This window comes from Streptopelia decaocto (assembly GCF_964273445.1).
Source record: "Streptopelia decaocto genome assembly, chromosome: 5".
NCBI classification, from domain to species: domain Eukaryota; kingdom Metazoa; phylum Chordata; class Aves; order Columbiformes; family Columbidae; genus Streptopelia; species Streptopelia decaocto.
In genome coordinates, this window is record NC_138659.1 from 16,838,298 (window position 1) to 16,864,143 (window position 25,846).

The 25,846-nt window shown below is 50.8% G+C and overlaps 1 protein-coding gene across 8 annotated transcripts in view; it reads left to right on the forward strand.

Moving 5' to 3' along the window:
• Positions 1-463: 463 nt before the first annotated feature.
• Positions 464-25,846, forward strand: part of NOS1AP (nitric oxide synthase 1 adaptor protein) — a 43,819-nt gene continuing 18,436 nt past the window's right edge. For all 8 annotated transcript variants that reach the window (XR_014184231.1, XM_082054504.1, XM_082054505.1 and 5 more), the window contains exons 1-2: positions 464-626; positions 9,893-9,964. Coding sequence is in view for 7 of the 8 variants with exons in the window: in XM_082054504.1 (XP_081910630.1) it covers positions 522-626; positions 9,893-9,964 (177 nt within the window). In the remaining variant the exon portion in view is untranslated. The remainder of the gene's footprint in view (positions 627-9,892; positions 9,965-25,846) is intronic.

The following is a 25,846-nucleotide window of genomic DNA, read 5'->3' on the forward strand; positions in this document are numbered from 1 at the left end:
TAGAGATGTGGATACAGAACTCCCTGGCCTGGGCGTTTGCAGCAGCCCACGCTCTCCCACCGAGGAGGGGTGCATTTGTCAGGTCCCGCTCCCAGCCAAGGCTTGCTCTGTGTGCCCCGGGGGGCGGCACGGCGCTCCCCATGGCTCAGCGCACTCCTGGGCTGGGCCCCCATCACCGCAACCGCTTGCGAGGCGCGCTTTTCTGCACCCCCCCCCCCCTTTTTTTTTTTGAAACTTTGGCGAGGCCGGGTGCAGACCCGGCACCTCGCACTAGATGTCACCGGAGCCTTCCCTACCGCCCCTTTCGGCTCCTCATTTTTTCACGCTTCCCGGCCCCTCCCCGTTGGAAGAAAGGGGGGGGATACGGAGACCCGCGCTTACAGACCCCCCCTCCCCGCCCTTCCCCAGCGCTCCGCGGCGGCGCGTCCCCGCCCCGGGGCTGGCCGAGGGCGAGGGGCGGAGGTTCCGCGGCGGCGGCGCCGGGCGCGCTGCAGGGGCAGCCCGGCCGCCGCGGGGCCGCCATGCCCGCCAAGTCCAAGTACAACCTGGTGGATGACCGGCACGACCTCCGCATCCCGCTGCACAACGAGGACGCCTTCCAGCACGGCATCTGCTTCGAGGCCAAGGTAGGCAGCGGGCGCAGAGGGGGTCGGCGAGGAGTCCCTGTCTAGCGCTTGCACCCCGACCCCTCGGGATTCCCTGTTTTCCATCTCTCTTTTCGCATAGCCTTCGGTTTTCTCCACTTTCCCCAGGAGCCCTTCCCCTTGGGGTTGCCTGCTCTCCCTCAAACTCAGCTGCAAAGAGTCGGGCGAGGCTTCCCCCCCATCCCCTAAGGATGGCGAAGCTGGTCGGGTGAGTCCACCTGGAGCGGGGGTCACTCTTCTGCTTCACCCTGGCATCTCTCCTTGGCTCTGCATCCCTCCTTGGCTCTGCGTGGTGTTGCTTGGGGACGCTGGCCCAGGAGAGCCACGGACTGTGTGCATCTGCCTAGAAAGAGCGGAGAGCTGGGGCTTTGCTCTGCATTTCCAGCGACTTGGGTAGTGCTGCTGTGATGGGGGGCCAGTTGGTGTCTGCAGGATGCCCTGTACCCTGGTGCTTCTCTAATGGGATAAACTCATTATGTGAGTGGAGGGAGGAACTGCATGCCATTTGTGGTGCAGTGCAAGAGGTCAGGGCTGCCCGCCTGAAATAAATTTCTCCTTACATATATAAACCATTCTTGCTAGTGGATTTGGCAGGAAGCAGTCTTTTTTTTTTTTTTTTTTCTTTCTCCTTCCTATTGGAACCTCTCAGTCTTGTACTCCGCTTAGGTTGTGGCTTTCCACAGTGTGAGTCCTTGTGATCTCGCAGCAGGCTGGGAAAAATCTCAGCTACCCATCATTGCATTGTTGCTGAGCCCCAAGCAGGTAGCACTGGCTGGCAGTGCACTGGGAAGTAGCTGGGTATGAAGTTTGAAAAGGGGAAACATAAAATTCTACTCCCTTTGCTGTTCCTGAGGGATATGGTTGTCACGCTGGTGAGAGGCTGACTTGGAAAAAAGCTGGTGTAAAACAGCTCTGAGTGGCAGGGAGGCAGGCATCTGTTGCACACCGTTTTCCTCAGAGCACATGTGCTGTCAAGGGAAAAAAATCACAGATTTGGCATCTAATTGCATGCAGTGCCCTGGGGGCAAGGTTGCGGCCCATTGGAGGGTGTCAAAGTGTTACTTTCCCCCTTTTCTCATGTCTGGGAGGCTTTCTCTGCAGATGCCATTGCCTTCCTGACGGGCACTGTGCTGCAGAGAGCAAAACAGCAGAGGAGTTGTTTACGGAGCAAACTTAAACCTGCTTTGCAACTCTTTCCTGGGAAAGACTGTTCAAATTCAGCTTTGCAGCCTTTTGCTTCTGGATTATTGGAGACAATTGCTGTTTTATGGCCAGCACCTGCTCACGCCTCACCTGTGGGGAGTCTGCAAAGCATCTCCAGTGCTAAATGCCATGTACCTCTTCCATGGCAGGTTTGGATAGCCCAGCTTGGGGGGTGAGGAGTGGGGTAGGGCTTCAGCTGCCCCCTCGATCTGCTCACAGCTCATCTCTTTTCCGTGCTGCTGGTCTGGCTGCTTGAATGGGGTTGTGCATGTTAGTCTTTGTTAGCTCCTCTTTCTCTCATTTGGTATCCCGTGGCACGCGTTAATGCCAAGCACAATCCGTACGAAACCCAGCTTCTGAATTCATGGGTTTCTCCAGCAGTTCCTGATGCCAGATGCAGAATGCAGATGGCTTAGGCAATTACTCCATCCTTTTATTAGATTGCTGGAGATTAATTAAATGCTTACACTCCTTTAGTTCCTTTTATCCTCAAGAATCCCAAGTGCTTAAACCGGCACAGCTCTTGTTTTGACTAGGCACCCAGTGCAAGTCACAAAAATGAGGAACTCTGACTTAGAGCAGAGCTTTGGGGGAAGATTAAAGAAGAATGCTCATCTGGGGCACTAGGATTCACGTGCCTGTCTCCTAGAAGGCTCCTAGGACTGCTGATAAAGCAGGCAGCGGGGATCCCAGTGTTCCAGCCCTTGGCAGCTGGATCAGCGGTCTCTGCTCCAGCAGCCCAGGATTCCTGTCGAGCTTGCTTGGGGCTCGCTGCAGGGGGGTAACGTGGGCCTGAGTCGGTGTGCGCTTGTTTATTGTTTTAATTTTTAATTTTAATTTTACACTGAGACCTATGCTGTCTGCTGCTGTCTTTACATGGCGCGTAGAGGATGTAACAGGTATTTTGGTTCATCAGTAGCTGCTGGCATCTGTGCTGTTGTGCCCCTTGCCTCTCTCCCAAGGGAGTGCAGGCACCTTGGGGTGGATGGCCATGGGCAGTTGGGATTTGGGCCCTTTTCAAGCACAGAGCGATGGACTTGCTCTGAAGCAAGAGATGGTGTCACATGCGATACCATCAGGAGACTTGAGTTGCTTGTCCCCACTGCAGCCATATGCTCTGGCACAGGGATGCCAAGTCTGAGCGAGATGTCCTCTAAGGATTATGTTAATCCATTTTCTGGAGATAAATCCAATAGTTGGAAAATCCCGCTCCATCTTCTTAGGAATAGTAATGCATTTTACACTTTTGGATCTGTTTTCATTGGCAACCTCTCTTGGCACAAAATCTCTCTGTGTCCCCGAGGCTCCTCAGCCAGGCTGCTGGGAATCAGAGGTGCTGTCTCCGAGGGAAGGCAAGGCGTTCGCCTTCTACTATGTCTTCTGATCTGAATTGTTGAATAAAATCAAAAGCCAGGCCTCTTGTGTTAGATGAAGCAATCAGATGAAAGATGTGGGAGCTGCAGCGTGGCACAGGAGAGCAAGTATAAATTGCCACTTGTGCAATGGTTTCCTCGTTAAATAAATGGGTATGTAGAGAGCAAAGACTCCTCCTGTCCTCCTCCGCCTCTCTGCCCAGCACTTTGCCAGTTGGGGTGAGGAGGAGGAGGATGTGAGTTTACTCCTTATCTTCCCAAAGCCTTGATGCTGCAGGACAAAATACAAGGGCCAACTTGTGCAACACCAGCAATTCTGCACATTCAGAAATCATGACTCAGGCTACTCCAATGCCTCCAGAGAGATGAGCACGTAAAGGCAGTTAAATGGAGTGATGGAGCCTGTCACTGGACTGCCGGACCCCGGGTCCGTTCGAGTGCAGGGGTGCTGGGTGCTGCTGGGTTTTCATGGGGAAGCTGTTGCTGGCCCCTGTCATTAGAGCTGCTCTCGGGAGCTCCCTGTGCTGGGCTTTCCTCAAAAGCAGCAAGAGATCCCTCCTGCCCTGGAGATCTTGTGGTCTAGAGCAAGGTCCCACTTCCCAAATAACCATTATTTGGAAACAGCTCTTAATTCTTCAGTGCTGAGACTCACTAATCTATTAGCAGTGCCGTAACATACATGGTTCCCAATGAAGGGAGGAGATGGGGAGATGCTGCCCATCTGCAGGTCAGGGGAGATAGGCTGTCCAGCCAAACCTGGGTCCTGGGGCAGACCCACTGCCTGTGGTCCTGGACTGCCATGGGCTGGGACAAGATGTGCTGAGAACTACTTTTCCTGATATCAGTCCTGTCTGCAGATAAATGTCGGACTGGAGGTTTGGGAGTATTGCTGTCCTGGGCAGCAGGTGGGATTTTTGGGTTTGGGTAGTGGTGTGTTGGTTTTTTTTTCCTCTTAAAGGATCTTGGCAACCACGCACTTTCTCTCATATTTGTCAGTACTTTTCTCTGCTTTTGTGCGTGGGAAACTGAAGTTGAACTGAACATCTGCTGCTGTCTATGTTTGGAGATGGGACACGAAGGAGACTTCAGTGTGATCCAGTAAGTTCCTTCCTCTGAAGCCCTCCAGCTCACCTGCTGCCACCTTCCTGAGGCTAGCAGTGCTGGCAGTGCCTGCCGGTTGCTGAAAAGATAAATCCTTTATCAAGAAAAGGATTATGACCTCAGATGAATGCTAAACAACAAATGCATGTGTGTTTCCACTCTTGTGTATATTTTTATGTGTGTAGGGTCCGTACATAAAAGCATTTGAAGTTGAATTGCATGCAGCTCTGATCAGGGTCTTCATTTCCCCCCTCTGCTGCAGGCTCCCTTCCCACTGAGATTCCCTTTCCAGGAGGGCTGCGAAGCCAGAGACAGGTTGTGTGAAGCTCTGCACCTCTTTAGCTGGCTGGGAGAGACTTGGCAGCTTTATTTGGGGGCTGTTTGTACTGGCAGCTCTGGAATAGGGTGTGCTGTGTCAGGGCTGCTCAGCCTAGAGCAAAGCTGCAGTGTGATTTAGCCCAGGATTGCTTGCTTGAGGCTATAAATAACCTTCCTGAGTGCCACAAAAGTTCTCGTTTGAAACAGTGGCATATTTCTGCCATACTTGTTAAGTCAGTTCACAGGCTGCTAAGTGAAGCTCTTAGCAAAAAACAATCCTCTGCTGGGATTTGGCAAAGCTGCGTGTGCCCAGACTGTGGGTACTGGCCGGGCAGCATGTGGGCTCAGCAGATGCCAGAAGGTCCTGAGGAAAGAGTGATGGGGGTGGGATGCTCTCAGCCCTGCTTTCTGGCCACTGAAGCACTTGGATCTTGCACAGCCCGTACATGAACGCCTGCTAGGACTGTAACTGGGTGTGGATGCAGGAATCTTCATCCCTGTGTGTGGGGCAGCTGCAGGCAGTGTGGCTGGACGGAGTATGGAAATGGGGGCAAGTGGACAGCCTTGCTTTATTGGCCTGGAAAAACATCAGCTCTCCTGCTGCACCCCCTTGCTCGGTGTCCTGCTGTCCCTGCCGCAGGGTCGCATCCTGCTACAAAGGTGTCTCCCCTTATTGCCCAAGCCCCATTTTGGCTGGGGAGAGGGGAGGGTTGGTGCAGTGCATATGGCTCTGGTGGGCACTGAGGTCTTGTTGCTGGACCCCCATTATTGCTGGTGCTCGAGCCCCTGTGCAGCTCATCGGCAGTGCAGGCATTTCTAGGATCAGCAGGCAGGTGAACACCAATATCCTTGGGGCATTGGCTTAGCCACTGCTGACTGGCATGAGGTGGCCCTGCATTGATACTCACTGGCTAGTTGTGTAGCTCTGGACAGGTCTGACACGCAGCATTAAACTACCCAGCCTCCAGGGCTGGACGCACCCTAGTGTCCTTAGGGTGCAGAGTCCCATCGCAGGAGGGCTGGAGCCCTCCGGCACAGCAGAGAGCCTGCTGCACACGTCTGTTGGTCTTGGGCTGGAAAGCCAGGGCTTTTTTCCATTGAAGTCAGCTGGCATCCCAAATTTCTGTTGCTTTTGGCCTCTGAGTCTGCACCACCGCAGTCTGAGTAAACTTCCCCCCTTTCTGTCCAGCGAGGCTGCGTGTTCCTGGGGTGCCGGGCAGAGCTGGTGCCGCACCAGCCCCGCCCCATGGCTTCCCGGTGGAGACTGTGCGTGGATGAGTGGGAGCACTGAGACAGCAAAAGTCCCAGGAATTTGATTTCTCCTTGCTTTCCCTGATGGCAGCAGCCCCAGGAGAAGCCCTTATCAGCCAGGCTGGGTGTTTCCCTGAGCACTGGGGAAATAAAGAAGCTTCAGATATTGGGGCACCTGGCTGGGGTCTGGTGCCCAAGCACTTTGGCCCTGCAGTTCCTCTGCAGAAGCAGTGGCTCGTCATCTGTGGCAAGCTCCCTGACTTGGGGTGGCTTTCCACACTGGAAGCCCATCAGCCAGCCCATCTAGGCTCCCCTGTAAGCTGGGTATGATTCAGCCCTGACCTTTGCACGCAGGATGGGGCTGGCGGGGAGGCAGCATTCCTCCCTCGGCAAGGCAGCAGCTCTGCTCTGGGGACGCTTTCGCTGCCCACCGCCTGCAAGGGACCTCATCAACAGCCTTTGAAAGGTGTCTCCCAGTCAGGGATGCGGCCAGCCTTCAGTTTTCCAAAAATATCTGCCACCTGCTGTCACAGAAAAAGCATCTTATCAAGAAAATCCATTTCTGACAGAGCAGAAAACAAGCACTATTGAACAACCTCAAGGAAAAATGAGAAACTAAGTGACTTGTGCAAATATTGCTTTGGCAAAATGCTCTCCTTTGTTTTCTGTGTGTGGGTTTGTTTTGATTTGGTTTTTTTTCCCCTCTGGCCTGGGGAGGACTGGTATTTCTCTGAACTGGACAGGTCTTGTAAGCCATGGAAGCAGGGTGCATAGCATGGGCTGTGTCTGGTGGCCCCTTCCAGCCGTGCTCAGGGCAGATGACCCTGCTTGCATGGGAGGGGGACAGCAAGCGGACTCCTTTTGGGTACTGAGAAGCCCTGATTGGTGACAGTCACCATGCCTGTGCCATGGCAGGGTGAGGGGCTGCCCTTTCTGGGGGCCCGGGAAGGACCGACAGAAGGCTGGGTCCCACACATGGGGATGAGGAGCAGCAGGGTGTGCAGGGACTGAAAGCGTCCTGCAAAATAGGTGCTTTGTGTCTGCCTGTGCCACTGGGCAACACAGCCCCAAGCAGCTCTGGCCACATGCAATGCAAGGGCAGCCTTTGTGCGGCTGCCTCCTTACAGGAGGGACCCCCTCGGCTGCCCATTCATTGGTGCTCCAAACAGGCAGCCTTTCTGCTCCTAATTGGGCTGGGGAGGAAGGGGGCTGCCCGAGACTGCCCTCCCCACTGAGTTGGTGACCCCCTAATCCCACCTGGCTCTTGGGTGCAGGTGGGGGGCTCCACCTCAGCCCCCCATCCCCTGGCAGGAAGATGGGGATACAGATCTGAAGGTGATTATTTGGGAAAGCTGTGCCCTGCATATGTGCGTGTGGTTTCCTTCTTGGTTCCCGGGGACTTGGGGAGGATGGGTTCTTTCGTGGGTTTATTTTCTTTGTCAGCTCTCTTTCACACAGCTTTATTTTCCTTCCTTTTGTCTGGAGCGCCTTCCTTTCTCCTCCCCGGGCTCAGCCCTGGGCCTACTGCCTCCCTTTCCTGCGGGGCTGACCTGCTGGCATGGGTGCTGGCCGAGCCCTGGGAGCCTGGACCTTGTCCCCTGCAGGGACCAGGGCCACCTCACTTGAAGCACACAGGTTTTAAAGGAAGGCAGAAGCCCATGTGCCTGGGGTCTGGGAGCTTAGTGTTCAGGGGTCCCTGGGGCTCCTGTCCCAGGAGGGGGAAGCTGTGTCTCAGCATTGCGGTGGGATGAGGGGAGAGTCTCCCACCCCCGAGGCTCCTGCTGCTGTGCTGATTCTCCCCTCTGCATCGCCTGCTTTTTCCCACAGCTCTTCCTGAAATGAGGGTTGGTGCTGTGAGTAGGAGGGCTGGAGAAGAGCAGAGCAGGAACAGCCTTTATCACCTGTAAATCACTAATAAATATGGGTGGTTTCTCAGCCCTTCCTTACTCCTTGCCTGGGAAATAGTAGTTAAGCTGAAAGACTGACCTCTCAGTCCACATTTTTGGGAGGATACTCATCACATTGTGAAGGGTTACTCCTCTACGGTGCCATTCCTGCTTATGGTTTCTGCCCTGAAGGCAGAAATAATCTGGAGACACTTTGTCTATCTGTTGAGTTTAGCGAAACGTGCACAAAATACCTGCCTGCAGAGTAGGGGGAGAGGTGGGTGTTTTTGGAGCTGTGATCACAGTAACTGTGTGAAGTGAGCCCACACTGGGGCTGGAGGTGCCGTGGGCTCTGGTGGAGCCGCCCTCTGGGTGCAGCGTGCCGCAGTGTGTCCTGGAGCCCAGGTTTGGAGCAGAGGTGAATCTGTGTGCTTTGTGACTGGAGGACCATCCAAGGAGGCCCAAGGTGGTGTCTGATTTCTGCTGGGGAGGCTCAGAGGGAGAGATACTGTGGAGCCAGGATGTCCACCTGGCAGCAGAAGGCAGGGAAAGGTTTCTGTCTTACATGCTGCATGGTGACTGTGTGCCCAGGGCTCCGGTTGCCTCAGCCCTCTTCCTCATCACCTGCTTTTTACTGGTGGCTTCCAGACGTTATATAAGAAAAGGGAATTGACTGATGTCAAAGATGCCTCTTTTAATATGACCTGAACCTTTGAAGGGGCGGGAAGGCTCTATTTAGGGGACGCAACTGAAAACTTATCAAGACTCGTGCTTTTGTGGCTGGGGTTTGAGCATCTGGGTCTGGGCAGCTGATGCCACCTTTGCTGGCAGTGTCCATTGTGGGCCTTAATTCCCAGTTACATAAAGCTGCCCTGCGCCACTGGCAGTCTGCTCGGCACGTGATGGGCTCACCAGCTGTTTGGTGTTTATTTTTATATCCCCTCTATTTGCATCTCCTCGCAGCACCAACTGCCCGGTGCTGGTTGCTGGGCGCCTGCCTCCATCTGCAGCCAGGGCAGGAGCCATGTAGCTGGGGGTAGCTTTGCCAAGCTGGGGGGGTCTACTCGAATTTGGGGTGCAGAGGGTTTGCACGGAGGTCTCCTGAGGACAGCACACACACACAAAACCCAGGGGTGGTCATGCAGCCTCTGAACTGTGTCCTCAATGGAGGTGACAGCAGCATCCCAGCAGAGAGAAGCTGGGAGTCCGGCAGTGATTCTGGGTGAGGAACAGCGCTTTGCCTGCACCATGACCCCGCGCCCATGTTTGGGCATCTAAACACCCATCTCAGCGCTAGCAACCAGTGACCTGCATTTTCAGGGTGTCAGCAAAGGCTGCGGTCGTGTTCACAGGAACATACAACCCTGCTGGTTTTGGTGCCCGCACTGTGCTGCTGGGGGTTACGTCAGCGCTCGTGTAGAGATGAAGCGTGGGAGCACAGAGGGCTAGTAAATAGACTCAGAATGCTTTTCTTCTAACTACGTGTTTTTAGCGCTCTGCATTGACTCTTCATCACTTGTCTGTTTTCCGATCCTTCTTCTGAATCTGCCCTCTTCCATTTTACTTCTTAAAGGGTTTTTGTTCGGCAGCTCTCTGTGCTGGGTTGCAGCGGTGCTGCCTTTGGTCCCCTTTGAATAGCAAAGTGGCTCCTTTATTCTGCAGGCTTGGCCTGGAGGCTCAGCATCGCTGCAAGAACAGCCAAGGGTTTGGCAGGGCTGTAATTGAATAGTGAAGGGCCTGTCACAGGACAGGTTGCCCCAGCTATTTTAAGGATATTCCAATGTCCAGGTCTATAATAGATGCCTCAGTGCACCCGAGGGGATATTGGCTTATACCTATGTACTTTGATCATGGCATAGATGAATCAGTCCTGCTGGCCTGGTTATTGAAGTTATTTTATTGTTAGAATAAGGACTGCTGAATCCTTGAAACATTGCAGCGGGGGAACAGCTTTGTGGTGGGAGACATGCAATGCTTCAGTGCAGTGGGCAAAATACCTCTTGTTCCCCAGAAGTGATGCTGGGTTCCCTCTGAGGATGCCATCAAAGCTTTGGTGGGACCATGAGGTTCCCAGTGCCATGGAATCTTGACTAATCTGCTCTTTCTTCCCCTACAGTACATTGGGAGTCTGGATGTGCCACGGCCGAACAGCCGGGTGGAGATCGTGACGGCCATGCGGCGGATCAGGGTGAGTGTGGCGAGGATGTTCCTTCCCCTTGTGCATCAGGGTGACAGGGGCACTGCTCCTCCATCTCTGCTTACAGCCTTGTCCCTCGTAAGTCCCATCCTCCAGGTTATTCGTAACTCTTTATTTTTCACCATCACTCTGTCCATGGAGGTCTCTGTGTAACCCCAACTCAGTGCCTGCAAGTTTGTGCCACACTGTCACATATGGAGCATCCCTGGCGCTGACTGTCCTCTGTGGTACCTGGGCTGCAGCCCCAGCAGGGCCATCTCTGTGCTGGCGGGGCTGCGGGATGGGGTGGAAGGTGGGTGCAGGATGTGGGGCTGCTGGTGCCAGATGTAAGCCACAATGCGTTCACGATTCAGAGGATTTCCTTATGTGTCAGTCCCAATTCAAAGGCAACAGCAAGCTACTTATGGAAGAAGTATGTTTGGTTTTTAGTGTTTGCATAAGCACTTCAGCTGCATGAAAATTTGGACACTGCCTGGATACGCCAGGAGGTTAGTGCCCAGTAAATGGCAACGTGCAAATTAAAGTGCTGAGTAATGAGCTGTGGGGCCAGCCAGCAGTGAGCTGGTCGAACAGCAAATAGGTCAGGGAATGTCAGCTGGTGATGAAGTCATCTGGCTTCCCAGAACACTTGCAGTCAGGATATGGGGCGCTCTCGCTGTATAATGCTTGGCCGGTAGCCAGGAGAGGAGCTTTTCCTCTGCTTCCCGGCCCCGCGCCTGCACAACTGGAAGGTGTCCAAGGGAGAGCTGGGGGGTGATGAGCAAACCACGCACCCGCACCCGGTGAGCTTGCTGCCTTCGGGCTTAAAACAGCAGGAGCTTGACTGCTCTGCGACACACAAGACAGGTAATTTGGTCTACTCTCTGGGTCACAGTAAGGGGTCTGCCCTGTCTTCCAGGGATGGCTCTCTCCTGGAAATAACACTCTATAATGGAAGGAGCTGAGGACACTGGCAGGGACCTTGAGTGATGGATGAGCTGTTTTTCTGGTGGCCTCGTGGCATCCTGCAAGCCCTGGACCTGCTGGTGTGGCCAAACAGCCCTCCCAGTGCTTCTCTCTCAGGCCCTCCTGCAGACTGTTGCTGTTATCTCATTTTCTCTATTCTCATTACCAGAGGAGGAGAGAAGTATCATATCCCAAGGACACAGATTGCAAGGTTCTTCTGTTTCAAACTTTCAGGGTGTAAATAGTTTGTGTGCTCTTCTCAGCAGCTTTCCTACCCACTGCCCGGCCCTCTCAGTGGTGGTTAATGTTGCTGTCAGTGCACAAGTTGGAAAGTCCTTTATGGCTTTAGGTTTGCTCACCTTGGTTCCAGGTGAGGGTTGGGACAGAACAACTCTTACACTGTCAGGAGCTCTTATAAACAACTGCTTCCTCTGCTGCCTTTCAAGATAAAACTTTTGAAAGAATGCAGCTCCAGCCCCAAGATTGCACAACTCCACATCAGCATGGGAGGATTGGCACAACTTTAAGGGCTTAAATAAACCCTAGGAAGGAAAAAAACCACCAAACACCAAAACATTATTGTTGACCAATATAAATAAACTTAATCATAGTCTAGAAAATTCATAGATAAAGCTCTGAATGACAGGGAAAGAACACAAATTTGGGTAAAATAACGATTTCTCATGGTGAATGATGTGCTTGAAACGTGTGCTTAGTCTTCTTTGATCTAACGCAAGACAGGAGAGATGCAAGTCATTGAAAAGCCGTGAGTTTGCAGATCTGATCTGCCAGAGAGGCTTTCCATATCTGTTTACTTGTCAAGGGGTGCTGTTTGTGAAGAGGATGCCAGGATGGTTTGTTTGATGGGAGTTTACGTGCACAGCCCTTCCCTGATTTCCCGTGCTTTGCACAGGCCTTGCACCCAGCAGCAAGGCGTTCTTGTGGTGTTGCAAGGGCATTTGCCAGCTGGGCTGGGTGCCGAGGCTGGCTGGAATTTGGCTGGAGGTCAAGGAATGCGCGTCCTTCTTAAAGCAGAAGGGTAGTTGTGTTCTTTAAGGAATAAAGTAATCCCGAAATATTGGCATGGGGAAACCAGAGGAAGAAAAAGCTTATTTAGGCAGAGAAAGTGCGCAGCGGGAGATCCTTGAGTGCAAGCTGCAGCGGTTCTGTGTGCAGCCTGTGAAGCAGCTGCAAACCCTGAGGTTTATACAGTTTTTAACACGGTCCCTGGTTTAGGGGGAATGTTGTGTCCCAGCGTGTTCTGAGATCCTGCCGGTGCAGGAGGAAGACCCTCGCTGCCCCTCCTGCTGCTGCAGCCCCCCTTTCAGTGCTGCCTTTACACTAGTTGCTTACCAGGCTTTGGCTTCATTTAATAATGGCTAAAACAATGGTCCTGCAAAGAAGTGAGGAAGCACCCTGCCTGACAGTGAGGGCCCCGATGGGGGACAGTGCCCTGAAATTCCCCCATAACTGCCCACACTGGGGATGGACGGGGCCATGAGCAGCAGCAGCTCCTCCAGCAGCATTACCTCCTCTCTTGTCCCCAGTAGCCAGCACTGGCAGCCGAGCACCCTGGATCTGTCTGATCCCAGCTTCCTGTTCAGATGGAGCCCTGACCCTTTGGGGGCAAAGAGGAGGACACAGCATAGCCAGCATTGCTGGGATTCCTGCTCAGCCGGGTTCTGCTGCCCTGTGCTGCTCTCCCAAGCGTGGGCAGAACGGCTCCACCAGAGGCCGATGTATATATTAAAGCCCAAATTGGGTCCTTTTTGTGGATGTGGGTTCAGAGAGACCTTATGCAGGGAGTCAGCATTGCCATCTCCATCCTCCCCCTCCTGAAGGGCTGCCAGCAGCATGGCCCGAGGGAGGGTTTTTGTCCAGAAGCAGGAGGATATTGGAGAATTCCCTGGATTCTTGCAGCTGGGGTGCGAGGAGGGAAGGGGGGCACTGAGCTGGCTGCCTCTGCCTCCCTGCTTTTCCTGCCTGCACCGGCTGGGCTGGCTGGGGACACAGCCCCGTCTTGTCCTGCTTCTTGGTGCAGATCCCTGGCCCTGGAAGGAGTTGGTGGAATGGGACATTGACCACACCAAAGATGCATTTGGACAGCAGGTTTGTGAGCATTTGCTGAGACTTTCCTGCAAAGCCTACATCTTCTGGCTTTCCTGCAGAGCACCGATAACTGCATCAGTACTAGTGAATACAATAGGCCAGGGCTTATTTTCCTTGGCAAATGGGCCGAGAAATGTTTGTAAAACTGAACCCCTTCTCCTCCTCATTCCAAAACTGGGTGACCTGGTCCATGTAGCTTCATGCCCTAAACTGCTGGGGTAGGTTTACCATCAAAGTGTTCCTTGGCTCCTCTGGATGCCAGGTGTGAGAAATCCATCTGTAAGTCCAGATCCTTACCCTTGGGCACCTGAACATCAAACGATCCTAAGCTCAAGAGTAATTAAATGCTCACTAAAGCTGCACCCAGCCTGTCCTGTTGGTGTGAGCCCAGGGGACCTTCCTCACCCAGGCTCCCCTGGGAAGCAGCAGCCCAGAGGCCATGGTGCTCTTCTGCTCTGTGCCCATCAAGGGCAAAGCATGTTGTCAGAATGGAAATGTATGCAAATGCTTTCCCCTGTGCTCCTGGCATGGCTCCAGGGCAGCCAATGCTACCTGGCTAGGGCTTGGCGCAGTCATTCTAGAGAATTTTTAATCCTTTTTTTTTCTTTTTTTGCTACTTAGATTGCTGAGTGCGGCTTTAATCCAGGTTTTATTTGGTGCCAGAAAGGATGAAATCCTATATAGGTACTTTTTTAAAAGCTGCTTCTCTGGAAGTCTTCTGAAAGCCTGTTTCTGGTAAGTGTCCAGCTGAGTTTCGCAGGCTCAAAAAAAAGGAGGCATTTCAAACACTTTAAAAATCTAGCTCTCTACACCTCCTACTCTGTCAGGTACATCTGATTTTGTGAGGCTTCTGGTGATTTGCATAGCTGAGCTCTATTTTAGCAAATTGGCAAAATTAACTGAATTTCAGCAAGCTGGTTTAAAGCAAGATTTTTTTCGCATCCTCTGCAAGCCACATGCACAGTTGGACTGGTGTGAAAATTGATACATTTGGCCAGTTATTTGTGTAGAGTGCTTGGTGTAATTTTGAGCTCATTTAATTAAAATGTTTCCAAGATAACCTCAGTTCCTGCCATGGTGAGGTTTTAAAATTGTTAGGGCATTTACAATGATGCAGTCTCTTTCCTTTTTTTTTTTTTTTTTTTTTTTAATTTCGTCATGCGAGGAGCAGCATGGCTGTTCCTGCTGTCAAACAGAGCAGGATTTGAAAGCAAGCTGGCCCTGCACATTTGGTCCCTGCTTGGCAACAGCAGACAGCGGGCTGGCCAGGGGGGGCCTGTATCACAAGTGTGATGAGGAGCGGTTGAGGGAACTGGGGCTGTTCAGCCTGGAGAACAGGAGGCTGAGGGGAGACCTTGTTGCTGTCTACAGCTACCTGAAAGGAGGTTGTAGCATGGAGGTGTTGGTCTCTTCTCCTAAGTAGCAAGTGATAGGACAAGAGGAAATGGCCTCAAGTAGCGCCAGGGAAGGTTCAGATTGGATATTAGGAAAAAATTCTTCCCAGAAAGGGTTGTCAGGCATTGTAACAGGCTGCCCAGGGAAGTGGGGGAGTCACCATCCCTAGAGGTGTTTAAAAGGTGTTCAGACGAGGATCTTAGGGACATGGTTTAGTGCTAGAGTTGGCTTATGGTTGGACTCGATGATCCTGAGGGTTTCTTCCAACTGAAACGATTCTATGATTCTGTGAGATGCTCATGCTTGGCTGCCTGAAGAGTGCAGCCCGCTCCTTGCCAAGTCACAGCACTCGGTGCTAGGTAAGTTATCATCGAGCTTAATGACTTGACGTGATCATCCGAGATGAACAAGATTACGCTGTATTAGATCTGAGAGGAACCAAAGGGGTATTTGTAATAATTTCAAGTGCTCTTTCAGTGCTCTGATAATTGCAGTAAAAAGGGTGAAGGTTTCTGAGCAAATTTATTGTTTTTTCTACCAGTGCCATTAGTGCGACTTAACATCATGATAAAATAATAGCTAGTCCGGCATTGCTACCAACATGCCACCTACTCAATTGCATTAATAGGTCAGGATCTTATCTTGTGGTTAGTATTTAATCAATAAAGTAGTTAAATTAGTACCCAGATTTGCTGGAGCAGCTTTTTGACCAGGACAGCCTGCAGGGAAGGGACAGTTTCCAGGAGAGCTGGCCAAAGCATGGTGGCCCTGGCTTTGCTCTCTGTAGTACCACAGCCAGGATGCAGCAAGTGTTTTCCAGTGAAGCTTTGTCTGTTACTGGCAGCATTAAGTAATGCAAGTTGTAGGTACGCTCTGTTGTAATGCACATGTAAGTACGATTACAAGTGTAAGGAGGTAAATGACTCCATGTGGCAGAGGACAGACACCTGGGCTGGTAAGGAGTGTGAGCCATTAACACTGGGAAGTGAGGTCTGAGCCTCGAGGGAGCCGGGTGGGGATGGGGCTTTCAGCACTGCTCGCCAGAGGGACTTTGGGGAGGAGTTCCATGGCAGACATGAGCAAGTGCTGTCTGTCTGCTGGGCTTGCTGGTTCACACCGCAGGAATGACTGGGCTCAGCTGGACATGCGACCTGATGGGTCCTGACGAGACGAGGGCCATGCAGGATCCTCTTCCCTCAGTAGCTGGTCTGATAGATAAGTCATGATAATCTCATTGCCTTTTGGCTTTAGCAGCACCCTAGCTAAGCATTCTCTGCCAGGCTTGAGGTGACAGTAGATCGCTTGTGGCTGGGCTCCAGACTGCAGTGTGGAGAGCTTGGTGGCAGAGGGTCCAGCCTGGGAAGGAGCAGGGAGTTCCCAGCTGGACAGAGAGCTTGGTTGTGGAGCAAGCGAGGATGAAGGAAACTGTAACCCAGAGAAGGGAGTGTGCTTTGGGAAGGCTCATGAGCCGAACGTGCATGATGGTGCATGGTGGTCCCCACGTCTCCTGTCTCTCTGGGATGCTCAGCCCTTCTGCTCTGGGCAGGTGTCCCAAGGGTTGGTGGTGCTCAGGGCTCTGGCACATGGGCTGATGCTGGGCATGCCAGCGTGAGCAGCAGAGCCTCTGGTGGGTGATGCTGGCCCATAGCTAGCCAAATGCCTTTGAGAGGGATGGGAGCCAGGTAGGCACCGAGCCCATGGCAGGACTGGAGCTGCTGGCAAAAATATGGGAGGCAACAGTGCCCTGTGTCGCCGTCACGCATCCTTGCCCTGTGTTTGCTTGCGTTAGCCTTTGCTTGGTTGGCCTTTCTTCCTTCTCGGAGAGCTGACGGCATCTCCCCATGACTCATCTTGCTCCCTGGCTGGGGGCTTTCCCCACTGGCACTCGCTGTGAGTCACGGTACCTGGCTTCCAGGTGCCATCGGCTGAGCCATCAGCAGATATCTGCTGGGAGCTCAAGGGAGAGGGCGGGGAATAACGGCTGCCAGGCTCCCTGAACATGGGGGAGAGGGAAAAGACCTTCAGCATCGCTCCTTCCCAGCCAGGGAATGCTCTGCTGGCCCCACCCCTTCTCTAAATTCAGGGCCAGCCTGTCAAATAATTTCACAAATGTCTGTCCCCTTTTGTGCCTTTGTGCTCCCTCCTCTTCCTCCTGATTCACACTTGTTCTTCCTCAGCAGTGTTTCTTCAAGCAGTCTGTAAGCATTGCATGAATGGGTTTTGTGTTCATTGGGCTCAGCAGAGCCTGTGCAAGGGGGTCGGTACCTGCTGTGGAGAGGTGCCCCTGGCTTTCTGTGGCTCCTTTGAGGCTCTCCATGTTGCACACACATTTTTGGTAGCACAGCAGGCCCAGTTTGGTGCCAGGGCTCAGCTGCACTAGAAGCAAGGGAATCTGATGCTGCAAACCTTATTTTCCGCAGGAACACAGTGCCACTGGAGCACTGATGCACAAAACATCTGCAGTGCCACAAATGCCGTGGAAGCTGTGGTGGTGCCGAGGTGGCTCTCCTGCTGTGCCCATGCCTGCTCTGGCTTTTCCTCCTGCCAAGAAGGGAGTGACGTGTTGCATGCTCTGGCTCACAGACATGATTGAATTGAGCCTGGCTGTCAAGGCGGAGGTCTGCAGCTTGTTCTGGGAGATCTGGGGTCATGAGAGCACTGGTAATTGCTGCTTGTGAGGGTTTGAAGAGTTCTTGCAGAAACCATTGTCCTTTGATAGCTCTCTGTTCCTCTGCAAGGTGACAGAACTGCCTTTGATTGCCTGACCCTCTAACTCACATAAGCCTCTGCAGAAAGTCCTGTTATCGAGGGAAGGGGCTGTGTTCAGCATCACCAGTCGTAACTCAATCAGCTCTGTGCACTCCAGCCCCGTCACTGTCACGAAGAGGTGGCAGGCTCTTCTTCTTCTAGAAACTTGCTAGTGAAGATAACCACTTCCACTTATATTTGCATTTTAGAGTAAATACCTACATATAAGAATAAGCTTTTGGAGCACCTGGGAGATTGTTGAGGGGAGGAACACTACAGAAAATGGGTTTGAGGGGTACGCTGAGGTGTGGCTGATTTCAGGGTCTGCAACTCATCCTGGCATCTCCCTTTTGCAATCCCCTTGAGTTTGTGTCTCCTCACACCCATGCTATTGCTTTTATTTGGGGTTTTTTATTTCCCTTTGATTTACTGCAACATGGAATTTTCCTGCATTTTTTTAATAAATCAGAGCTTCATCAGTTTGCTGCCATCATGACAGCTTTTTACTCTTGGGATGGAGTGGGTTCCAAACACTCCCTTGTGCTGACCACTGCAGTGACCTTGCATGGACGTGAGAAGAGACATGGGCAGCTGCCTCTTCCAGCCAGACGTGTGTGTCCAGAAATGGTACCTGGCTCTTGCTCTGTGATTAAGGGGAGAAATCACCTAGGAAAAGGAGAGCAAAGAGTAAAAAAACCTCACAAGCAGGGAGTCAGGGGTCAAGCAATATTTGTCTGTTTTACAGTTGAGAAGCTGAGACACAGGGAGACTAAGTGACTTGTCAGACTCCTTCCGAGGGAGAAATCCCTGTGCAGTGAACCAGACTGAATTAAAATCGAACTAAGCTGAAGTCAACACTTTAAATGCTACTCTTGTGTATGATACTTTCTGCTCTTGTGCTTCTCTGCTGGTCCTCGAAGGCCAAGGACCCCTTGATTTAATTTTTTGAAGTGTTCTCCTCTGCTGCATAACTTAAGAAGAGAGGCAAAGCACAGAGATGCAGCCTTGGAAAAAAAAAAAAAAAGCCACATCCTCAAATTTCTTTACTGCTAAAATTAATTCTTGGTGGTTTTGGCTTGGTGCAGCAGGAAGATGTTCCAGGGGATGCTGTACACCAAATGGCCAAAGGGGGAAGAACAGCACCAGAGCCTGCCTGGCAGCCTGCAGCAAGGTGAGGAGGGTTTTGGCACAGGTCTTGTGGCTGTGGGAGCTGTACGGGTGTGTGTGTTATGGCATGTTCCTGTGGCGTGCGGAAGCGGAGGAAAGGGTCACATCTGCTAAAGATGAGAGGCTGCAAAAGGTATTGTGTGAGCTGCTCTGGGGAATGGATCTCGTTTAATTAGGGAGCTGGAGGGAAGGATGTGTCTATTGTCAGACAGCAGAACAAGAAGCACAGCTGAGAACAAGATAAAGGAGCTGAGTGCTCTCCCAGTCCCAGATGGGCTGTAGTGTACAAAGCACAATGAAAGCCCTGCGGGACGATAGTTGGTGGGTGATGTGCTTCAACTGGGATTTTTTGGAGGAACTGGGCTTTCCCAGGCTGGAGTGAAGTCTGCCCAGAGGAATGTAGCCAAATTCAGATGTTTTCTGAGAAGAAAATGTTTCCCTCTCAAGCCAGGCTTCCCTGATAGAGAGCAAGGATCCTGGTGATTCTTCAGCTGTCACTTGGTCTTCACCAGCATGAGTTTAACATGGTAGTAAAAAAACCTCTATGCTTCCCTATGGAAACTGCTGATCCGTTTCACTGGATACTGAAAAAAGATGCTTAAATTTCAGCTTAACTCTTTAACTGAAAACAGCCCCACCTGTGATGTTTTACAGTGTTGTTCTTGGATTGCAATAGTGATGTGCATTGTAGGGAGCCATCTCTTTCTTTTTCCCTTCAAGGCCTCTGGTTTTGTTTTGGCATTTTGCTCCAATGACGTTTTTTTATTCCTAATAGCATGATGGATGGGGATGGTCTGGACTCGTTCAAACACTCCCTCATCCTCGGGAACTTTGGGGATGTGTGTGTATCTCTCCAGTACTGCAAACACAAAGAACACATCTCTGCTGACCTCTAAATACATGCTTAGAAATCCTCAGTATTTAAAAGAGAAATCTGGAGTAATTGGCCCAAAGCTGAGGTGAGTGTGATTCAGGGTGCAGGACCTGTCATGCTTTCTGTGGTTTGAGTGGATCCAACTTCAACTCCCAGCTAGTCGATCTTCTGTGTTTGCTTAAAGTCAAAGAGCCTTCGATGTGAGGAAGCTCTCCCCATGCCTGAGCTGCAGACAAGTCCCCTCCAGCCTGCTCTTTGGATAAGCTAAATAGAAACAGTTTGTTTTAACCTCTGGGACTTAGGAGTCTGGGAAACCTGCCTCATGTTCTTGTTGCTTTTTATAAATTCTCTGCTATTGCTTCTTTGAAGTGTACGGTAAGGCAGAACACGTTATATCAGGATGGATTATATCAGTAGTGATTTCAACAGTGCTATGTTTTGAGATAAAGTCACATTTCTCTTTTGCTGCATGTTTCCCTGCTCACACTGCCCAGGACCATGCTTTCTTCATAGTATCCTTTCCTCTGGATGACACCCTTTGATGTCTCCAGGGTTTTTCTTTACGATGCATTTCAGCATTTTGTGGATGCAGCTTCCGTTCCTTTTTCCTTTGGAAGGATGCTTGGCCAATGCAATATAAAATCAAATTGAAATGAGTAGATGCCAAATTCCTGTACACTTGACCTCAATAACAAATACTCTTTTTCTTCCAGACCTGTGTAAAAATGAGCATTGCTATGCTCTCCTTGCTGTGGAGTTTCATGGAAGGACAGCAACATTCTGTTGTCTGTCTGTCATGTGTCTGTCTGTTATTGCTTCACTGGGGCTCCACCAGGGAGGTGGATTTAAGCCCTTTAATCTGGGCCGTGTGGTCACTTCAGATGACATTTTTGTCAAAATGCACGCAAAGGAGGAAATGGCGACGTATTCTCTAAGTTTCTAAGCCAGCATAATAGCTCTGTGAAGTACACTTTTAATTTTCTTGAGATAATTTAAGATTTCAACTTGCACAGAGCTGGTGCTGTGGGCAGTTGTACTGCAATCCTTTGGCTTGATGTTAAGTCCTATATTGGCCATTTTCTAACTCCACTTAAAATCTTGGAACTTTTATTAGCTTGGAATTTTTTCTATAATTCTTTCTAAATCTCTCTGAAGGACATTATTCTGACTTGTTGACTTCAGCATGTAGAAACTAGTGAATTAGTCTTAATACTTGCATTAGTTATTACTGAAATAGGAACCATAAAACACATGTGATATGAATAATTACCTCTTCTCTCCAGTTACAGCCCAGAAACATTGGTGAGCACCGCCAGCATCTAATGAGGGCTGGCTTGTTTCTGATGTGCTAAGTGTTTAATGCTGCTGCTCATTTATTCTTTATTAATTGTCTGAATTCCGTAATTGCTGATTTAGTTACAATATTACCAGCTTCCCTTCCTTCACTTTGTCACTGTTTTTCTGCCTGGCTATTCTCATCTGCCTTCTCAACCGGTCTTACTCAAGCTTTTTATGGAACTGTGGGAGAGCAGCTCTTTAGCAAGCGGTAAAAAAAAAAAAAAAAAAAAAAAAAATCCTGTATTTCTGTATTTCACAACCCGAGGCGTAAACCTTGCCACGTTCTGATTTGGCTCGCTGTGCCGCACTGACACCTTCCCGAAGCGCTGCGTGGGTATGTGCTTGTGATGCCCCTCTCTTTGTCACCTGCCCTCGGGGTGGAGTTGGGGTGTCTTTTAGCTCCAGCGTGGGTGACCGTGCTCCTCTGTAGCACCAGCCCTGCCTGCGGCCCCTCCGTGCTGGGGGGATGATCTCAGCTGCCTTGAGGCAGGGTCTGTCTGAGAAGGAAAGCATTTTGGGAAGAAAGCTGATTGTGAACTCAGAGGTTTTTGTTTTCCTGGTAGGATGGAGAAAGGCGCCTGGCTGGGCTCTACCTGCCCTGCTCGGCACCCCCATGGTCGCCAGGGCATCGAGTCTCACCTGTGCCCAAAAGAGGCAGGAGTTCAATTAGGCATTACCCTAAACTGCTGCAAATGACAATGCTTTTCTTTAAGTGGAACTCTGTCTAGCACGTGGCTCCAGAACTGCTTCAGCCTGGCTGAATAGAGACCATTTCTAGGCTCCTGTAGCCTCTTACCCCCTTCAAAGGCTGGTCACAAGGAGCTGTTGCCAAGCAGCTTGTGCACCCACTGCCATTGCCTGCGTAGGGCAAACTGATGCATATCTAATTAAAAATACCACAAATTCCGGTAAATGTGGAGTTTCCAAGGAATGTGCTTCTGCTTATTTTAGCAACAGGTGGTATATATTAAAACATGTACAGCTCATCTCTTGTCTTGTGTCTCCTGGGCTCCAAAAGCAGTGGCTGCCGATGCACGCAGAGCGTGCTCCTTGTTTTCATTAACCCAAGGGAGCAGCTCAAAACCTGGTTATTTTTGCAACCAGTTCGACCAGTATCCCATACGCACCCACGCACAGGTGAGTTCACACACACCTCGCTCGGCCATCGCGGATGGCAGCATGTGAAGGCAGGCGGGAGCTTGCTGCTCCCACACAGCTCTGGCCTGTGCTGGTATCGCTTCCAAGCCCTTCTGAAAAGGGTTCAGAGATGGTTTCAAAGCTGGGGGCTGGACTGCGGTGCGGTCTCCACTGACCTTCTCTCCTGCCTGAGAAGTGCTGCTTTTCCCAGCTCAAGAGCTTTTGCTCTCACTCGGAGCCATTGCTGTGTGTGCCCGAGCTGGAGGAGAAATGATGTGTCTGTGCTGGGATGGGGTTCCCCAAATTTCTCTGATAATCTTGGTATTAGTTAAGCCTCAGTGAAGTGAACAGTAACATGTGCATAGAGACCTGTTGGTGTCCTTAATGAGCTGCTGGGTGGAGCTGAGGGACACGTCTGGGAAGCATTCTCCTGCCACTGCATCCCTTGCGTGCTCCTGCCGCTGCATCCCCCTGCACAGTGCTGGGCTTCCATGGCACAAAGAGTGGCTGCAAGCTGCCTTGGGAGATAGGCTTATGTGCTTCAGGTCTCCTTTGAATTCTTATTTTAAGTTTATTTTTTAAAAAATGACACTTCAAGACTGGGATAGAGAGGTATGGAAGCACTATGAATTTCTTGTATGGTAGATAAATCATCTTGTAAATAGAAGTCTGCAAAAGAGAGGGTGAGAATAAGCTGTTACCTAGAGGATCTTTATCCATTTAACCCCGTGATTAATATTGATTTAATATTTACCAGTTCTGATTCCTCTGAGATTCCTGTGAAACTGCTTAGGCTGAAGATGGCTTGTGTACACATCCCAGTTTGGCAGCTCCACTCGAGAAACTTGGAGGTAGTGAGAGGAGGTTGGAGGAGGTGGATTGAGGCAGCTCCCTGATATCTGGTAGGAAATAGCAAACCGAGCAGAGGGAATTTATTGTGAAATATTCAGTGTTATTGGAAAACATATTTAGTGTGATAAATGGTTATGCTGTAATCCGGGGATTGTTTCAAAGCAACAACCTTAGCTCTGCTCCGCTGCTCTCACAACATGGGTATTTTTAGGCTGATTCCCATTTATACCCATCAGTACTCATGACCATCACAGACGGTTACCAAAATTAAACCTGAAGTTGGATGGGAAAATAGGCACTGACCTTGTCAGTACAAACCAAAATCATATCTTATTTCAGTTGAACACATGCACCTCAGAGCCACATTTTCCCATATGTTCGAATGCAAACTCTGAGGAACTGTGGAAGAGTTTTAAAAAGCATCATTAAGCCCAAGAACGAGTATCCAATACTTTATTACTCCTTCCCCCTTTCAAAATAACCATGCCCTTTGGCTAAAGTCTAGCTACTGGCAAAACCACCAGCACTGGGATGTAGACAGGATGACATGGGAAATTTAAGCCTGAGGAGCAGCTCAAAACCAAGGTGGCAGGACGGCAGCGGTGTGAACAGCGGTTTTGCCCATGGGAACCTTGGTCCTGCTCCTAAACATCTCTGTGACCCCGTGTGATGGGAGCCGTCCCCTCTGCAGGCACAAGTGCTGCAGGCTGGTCTTGTCACGGCTTTTGGCAGCAGGAGAGGGGAAGACAAGCTGAATGATCGTGCCATGGGGATCTCCAAATCTCCCTGCTGTCTCCCAGCCCTGGGAGGGGGAGCACCCTGCAGGTGCTGGGGCATGCCCATGCCGGTGTACCTTGCAGCTGCGTGCAGGGATCTGGGGGCACAGTGTGTGCTTGCTGGAGCCAAGATGGGATTACATGCCCGTGGCAAAAGAGAGTCATTGATAGACACAGGTAGGGTGGCTTAAGGCAGTCTTCTAAAACCAGGGTTTAGTCTGTTTATTGCTGATCAGATTAGCAGGCTAAGCAGGTATTGCAGTGTACTCCCTTCCACCAAGCTTGAGTCCTCTGTGGGCTTAAAGTGCAGCCCAGAAACAGCAGGCTGTCAGATATTTTGAAGCCTTGCTCACGAATACCTCTTGGATGAGTCTGACCACCCTCCTGGGAGGTATCCTGCTTTACACCAGTTTTATCTGCTGGCATCTGCTGCTGCCCTGGTGGAGTCTGGGACAATGCACAAGAGAGATGCCAGCTGGCAGGTGCCTCTCTGCTTTCGGGGCAGCAACTGACAGCAAGGGCAGTGATGCTTCATGCCCAGGTACGCCTGGCGCTCTGCTGCCCTCCCAGTCTCACAGACGGCGTCTCGGGAGAGGTGGTGCTAGCTCTCCTCCCTGCTGTGTGGCAGCCCGTGTCTGCTGGACACCATCCCGCTGTTCCCTGTAGATGAGATGGTCAGGAACTCTCTTCTGATCTGTGAGACTCCTGAGCAGAGTGCATGTTTGGTACTGTGCCAAATCATACTGTATTTTAAATCATTCTCTTTTCCTCTCCAGTGTTCTTTCCTTTCTGCTGCTGTATTTAGAGAATACTGGCTATGTTCTCTTAGCTGAAATGGTTGGGCACTTCTTGGATGGCCAGCGCTCCTGCTGAAACTCATCTGGGGGGGCCTTTCTCTGTGCCTCTTCCTTGCATGCAGAGTGTGCCTGGGCTTGTGCTGCGTGATTCTAAGGAGACCTCTGGCACATCCTTGCAGCTTGCCCACCCTTACCATTTCCTGGTGTGGTTCAGTAAAGCAAAATCCTTGTCTCCTGCATGGTGCTGCTGCTCCCCATTCCTCCCAATTGCAGCTGTTAGGGTCCCAGCAAGGTTTCTCAGCCTTCCCTCCTGTGGGTTAGGCCTGATCTGCTGTATGTGTCTGAGATTTACTTTGATTCCCTATGTTTTCAGCAGCAGAAATTGTGAGTTATGTGGTTTCCCTCCCCCCAAGTCTTTAATTCTTGGAGCTGTGAAGCCTGTGCCAATTAAAACCCAAGCTTGGCTGTCATTTTGTAATACGTTAATTCTTCATCAAGAGACCATTACCTGCTCCTTCCCCCTAAAGTGCTGGGAAAGCCTTTGCTGGTCTGAAACATCTTTCATTAGCTTGAGCTGACCTTGTGTTGAAGTCTAACCCTAAAGGTATTTTATCAGCTGTGGTGGGAGGTGGGCACTGGCTCCCAGCCCCCTGCCCCGCTCCCTGCCAGCCCCGTGCTTAGGGCTTATCGTTCCCCTGGTGAAATGGGCTGCAGGAGCCGGGACAGAGCCGAAAGTGCATCGTCACAGGCAGAGCTCAGGCTGCCCAGGTCACAGGGTCCTTTCCAGCCCTTCGCGTTCAGCAAAGGTGGCTCCATGGGATCCAGCTTTGCTCAGGGTTTCATGTCCTTTCTGTATAAACACGAAGAAATACAGTCTTCTGGCAAAAAGTTGCATCCCCTTCTGTGTGTTTTTCTGTATTAGATTTTTTTTCTCTGTATCTCAAACTAGCAGAGTAGCAATGGGTTTTGTTGAAATGGTTTTTTTCCCTATTAATTGAATTCTCAGACTACTGCTCTTTCCCCAGTATAAGCTTGTAAACCTTTTTTTTTGAGGAGGAGGGGGATAGAGGGTGGAAGGGGATAGATACAGCTCTTTGAATTTAGGAGAACTTCCATTCAAAAATTTCCCAATTATTTGTATTCTGCTAGCACAATCTGACAGTATAGCATTTGTGGTAGCTTCCATTACTTACGGAGAGTGCTAGTGGGCAGACTTAAACCTGTGCCCGCTGCAGTTTAGATGGGCTGTAATGAAATGAGGGCAATTTTATTCAGGTTCATCTTTTTCAGATGCTTGTGAATATGAGAGGATGATGAATCTAGAAAGATACCTTCTCCCTGATCTTCCTAACCTCCCCTACAGTGCGTGGTTACAAGTTTTCTGACACTTACCATGTAGAAACAGCACGACAGAGATGGGTAACATGTTTCTAAGGACTCTTAGTTTTCTGTCCTTTTCACACATACCCATCACACTCGGATTCCTGCATAATTTTACTCTAAGCTGACAAGGTTACATGAGCTCTCTATTAAGCAACATATGTTACTCTGTTCTCCACAAAGGGCAATTTTAATGCTCTGCCAGGAGGAGTGTGTTGCGCAATGATGCATACACCAGCTGGCATTATTTTCCATCTAAAGTTATTTAAACAGTAAACTCTGCATAAAAGACAGATGTTGAACATAGACTCCCACTAACCTGAGGTCAATGGTAAGGCCCTTGTGGCCTGATGAA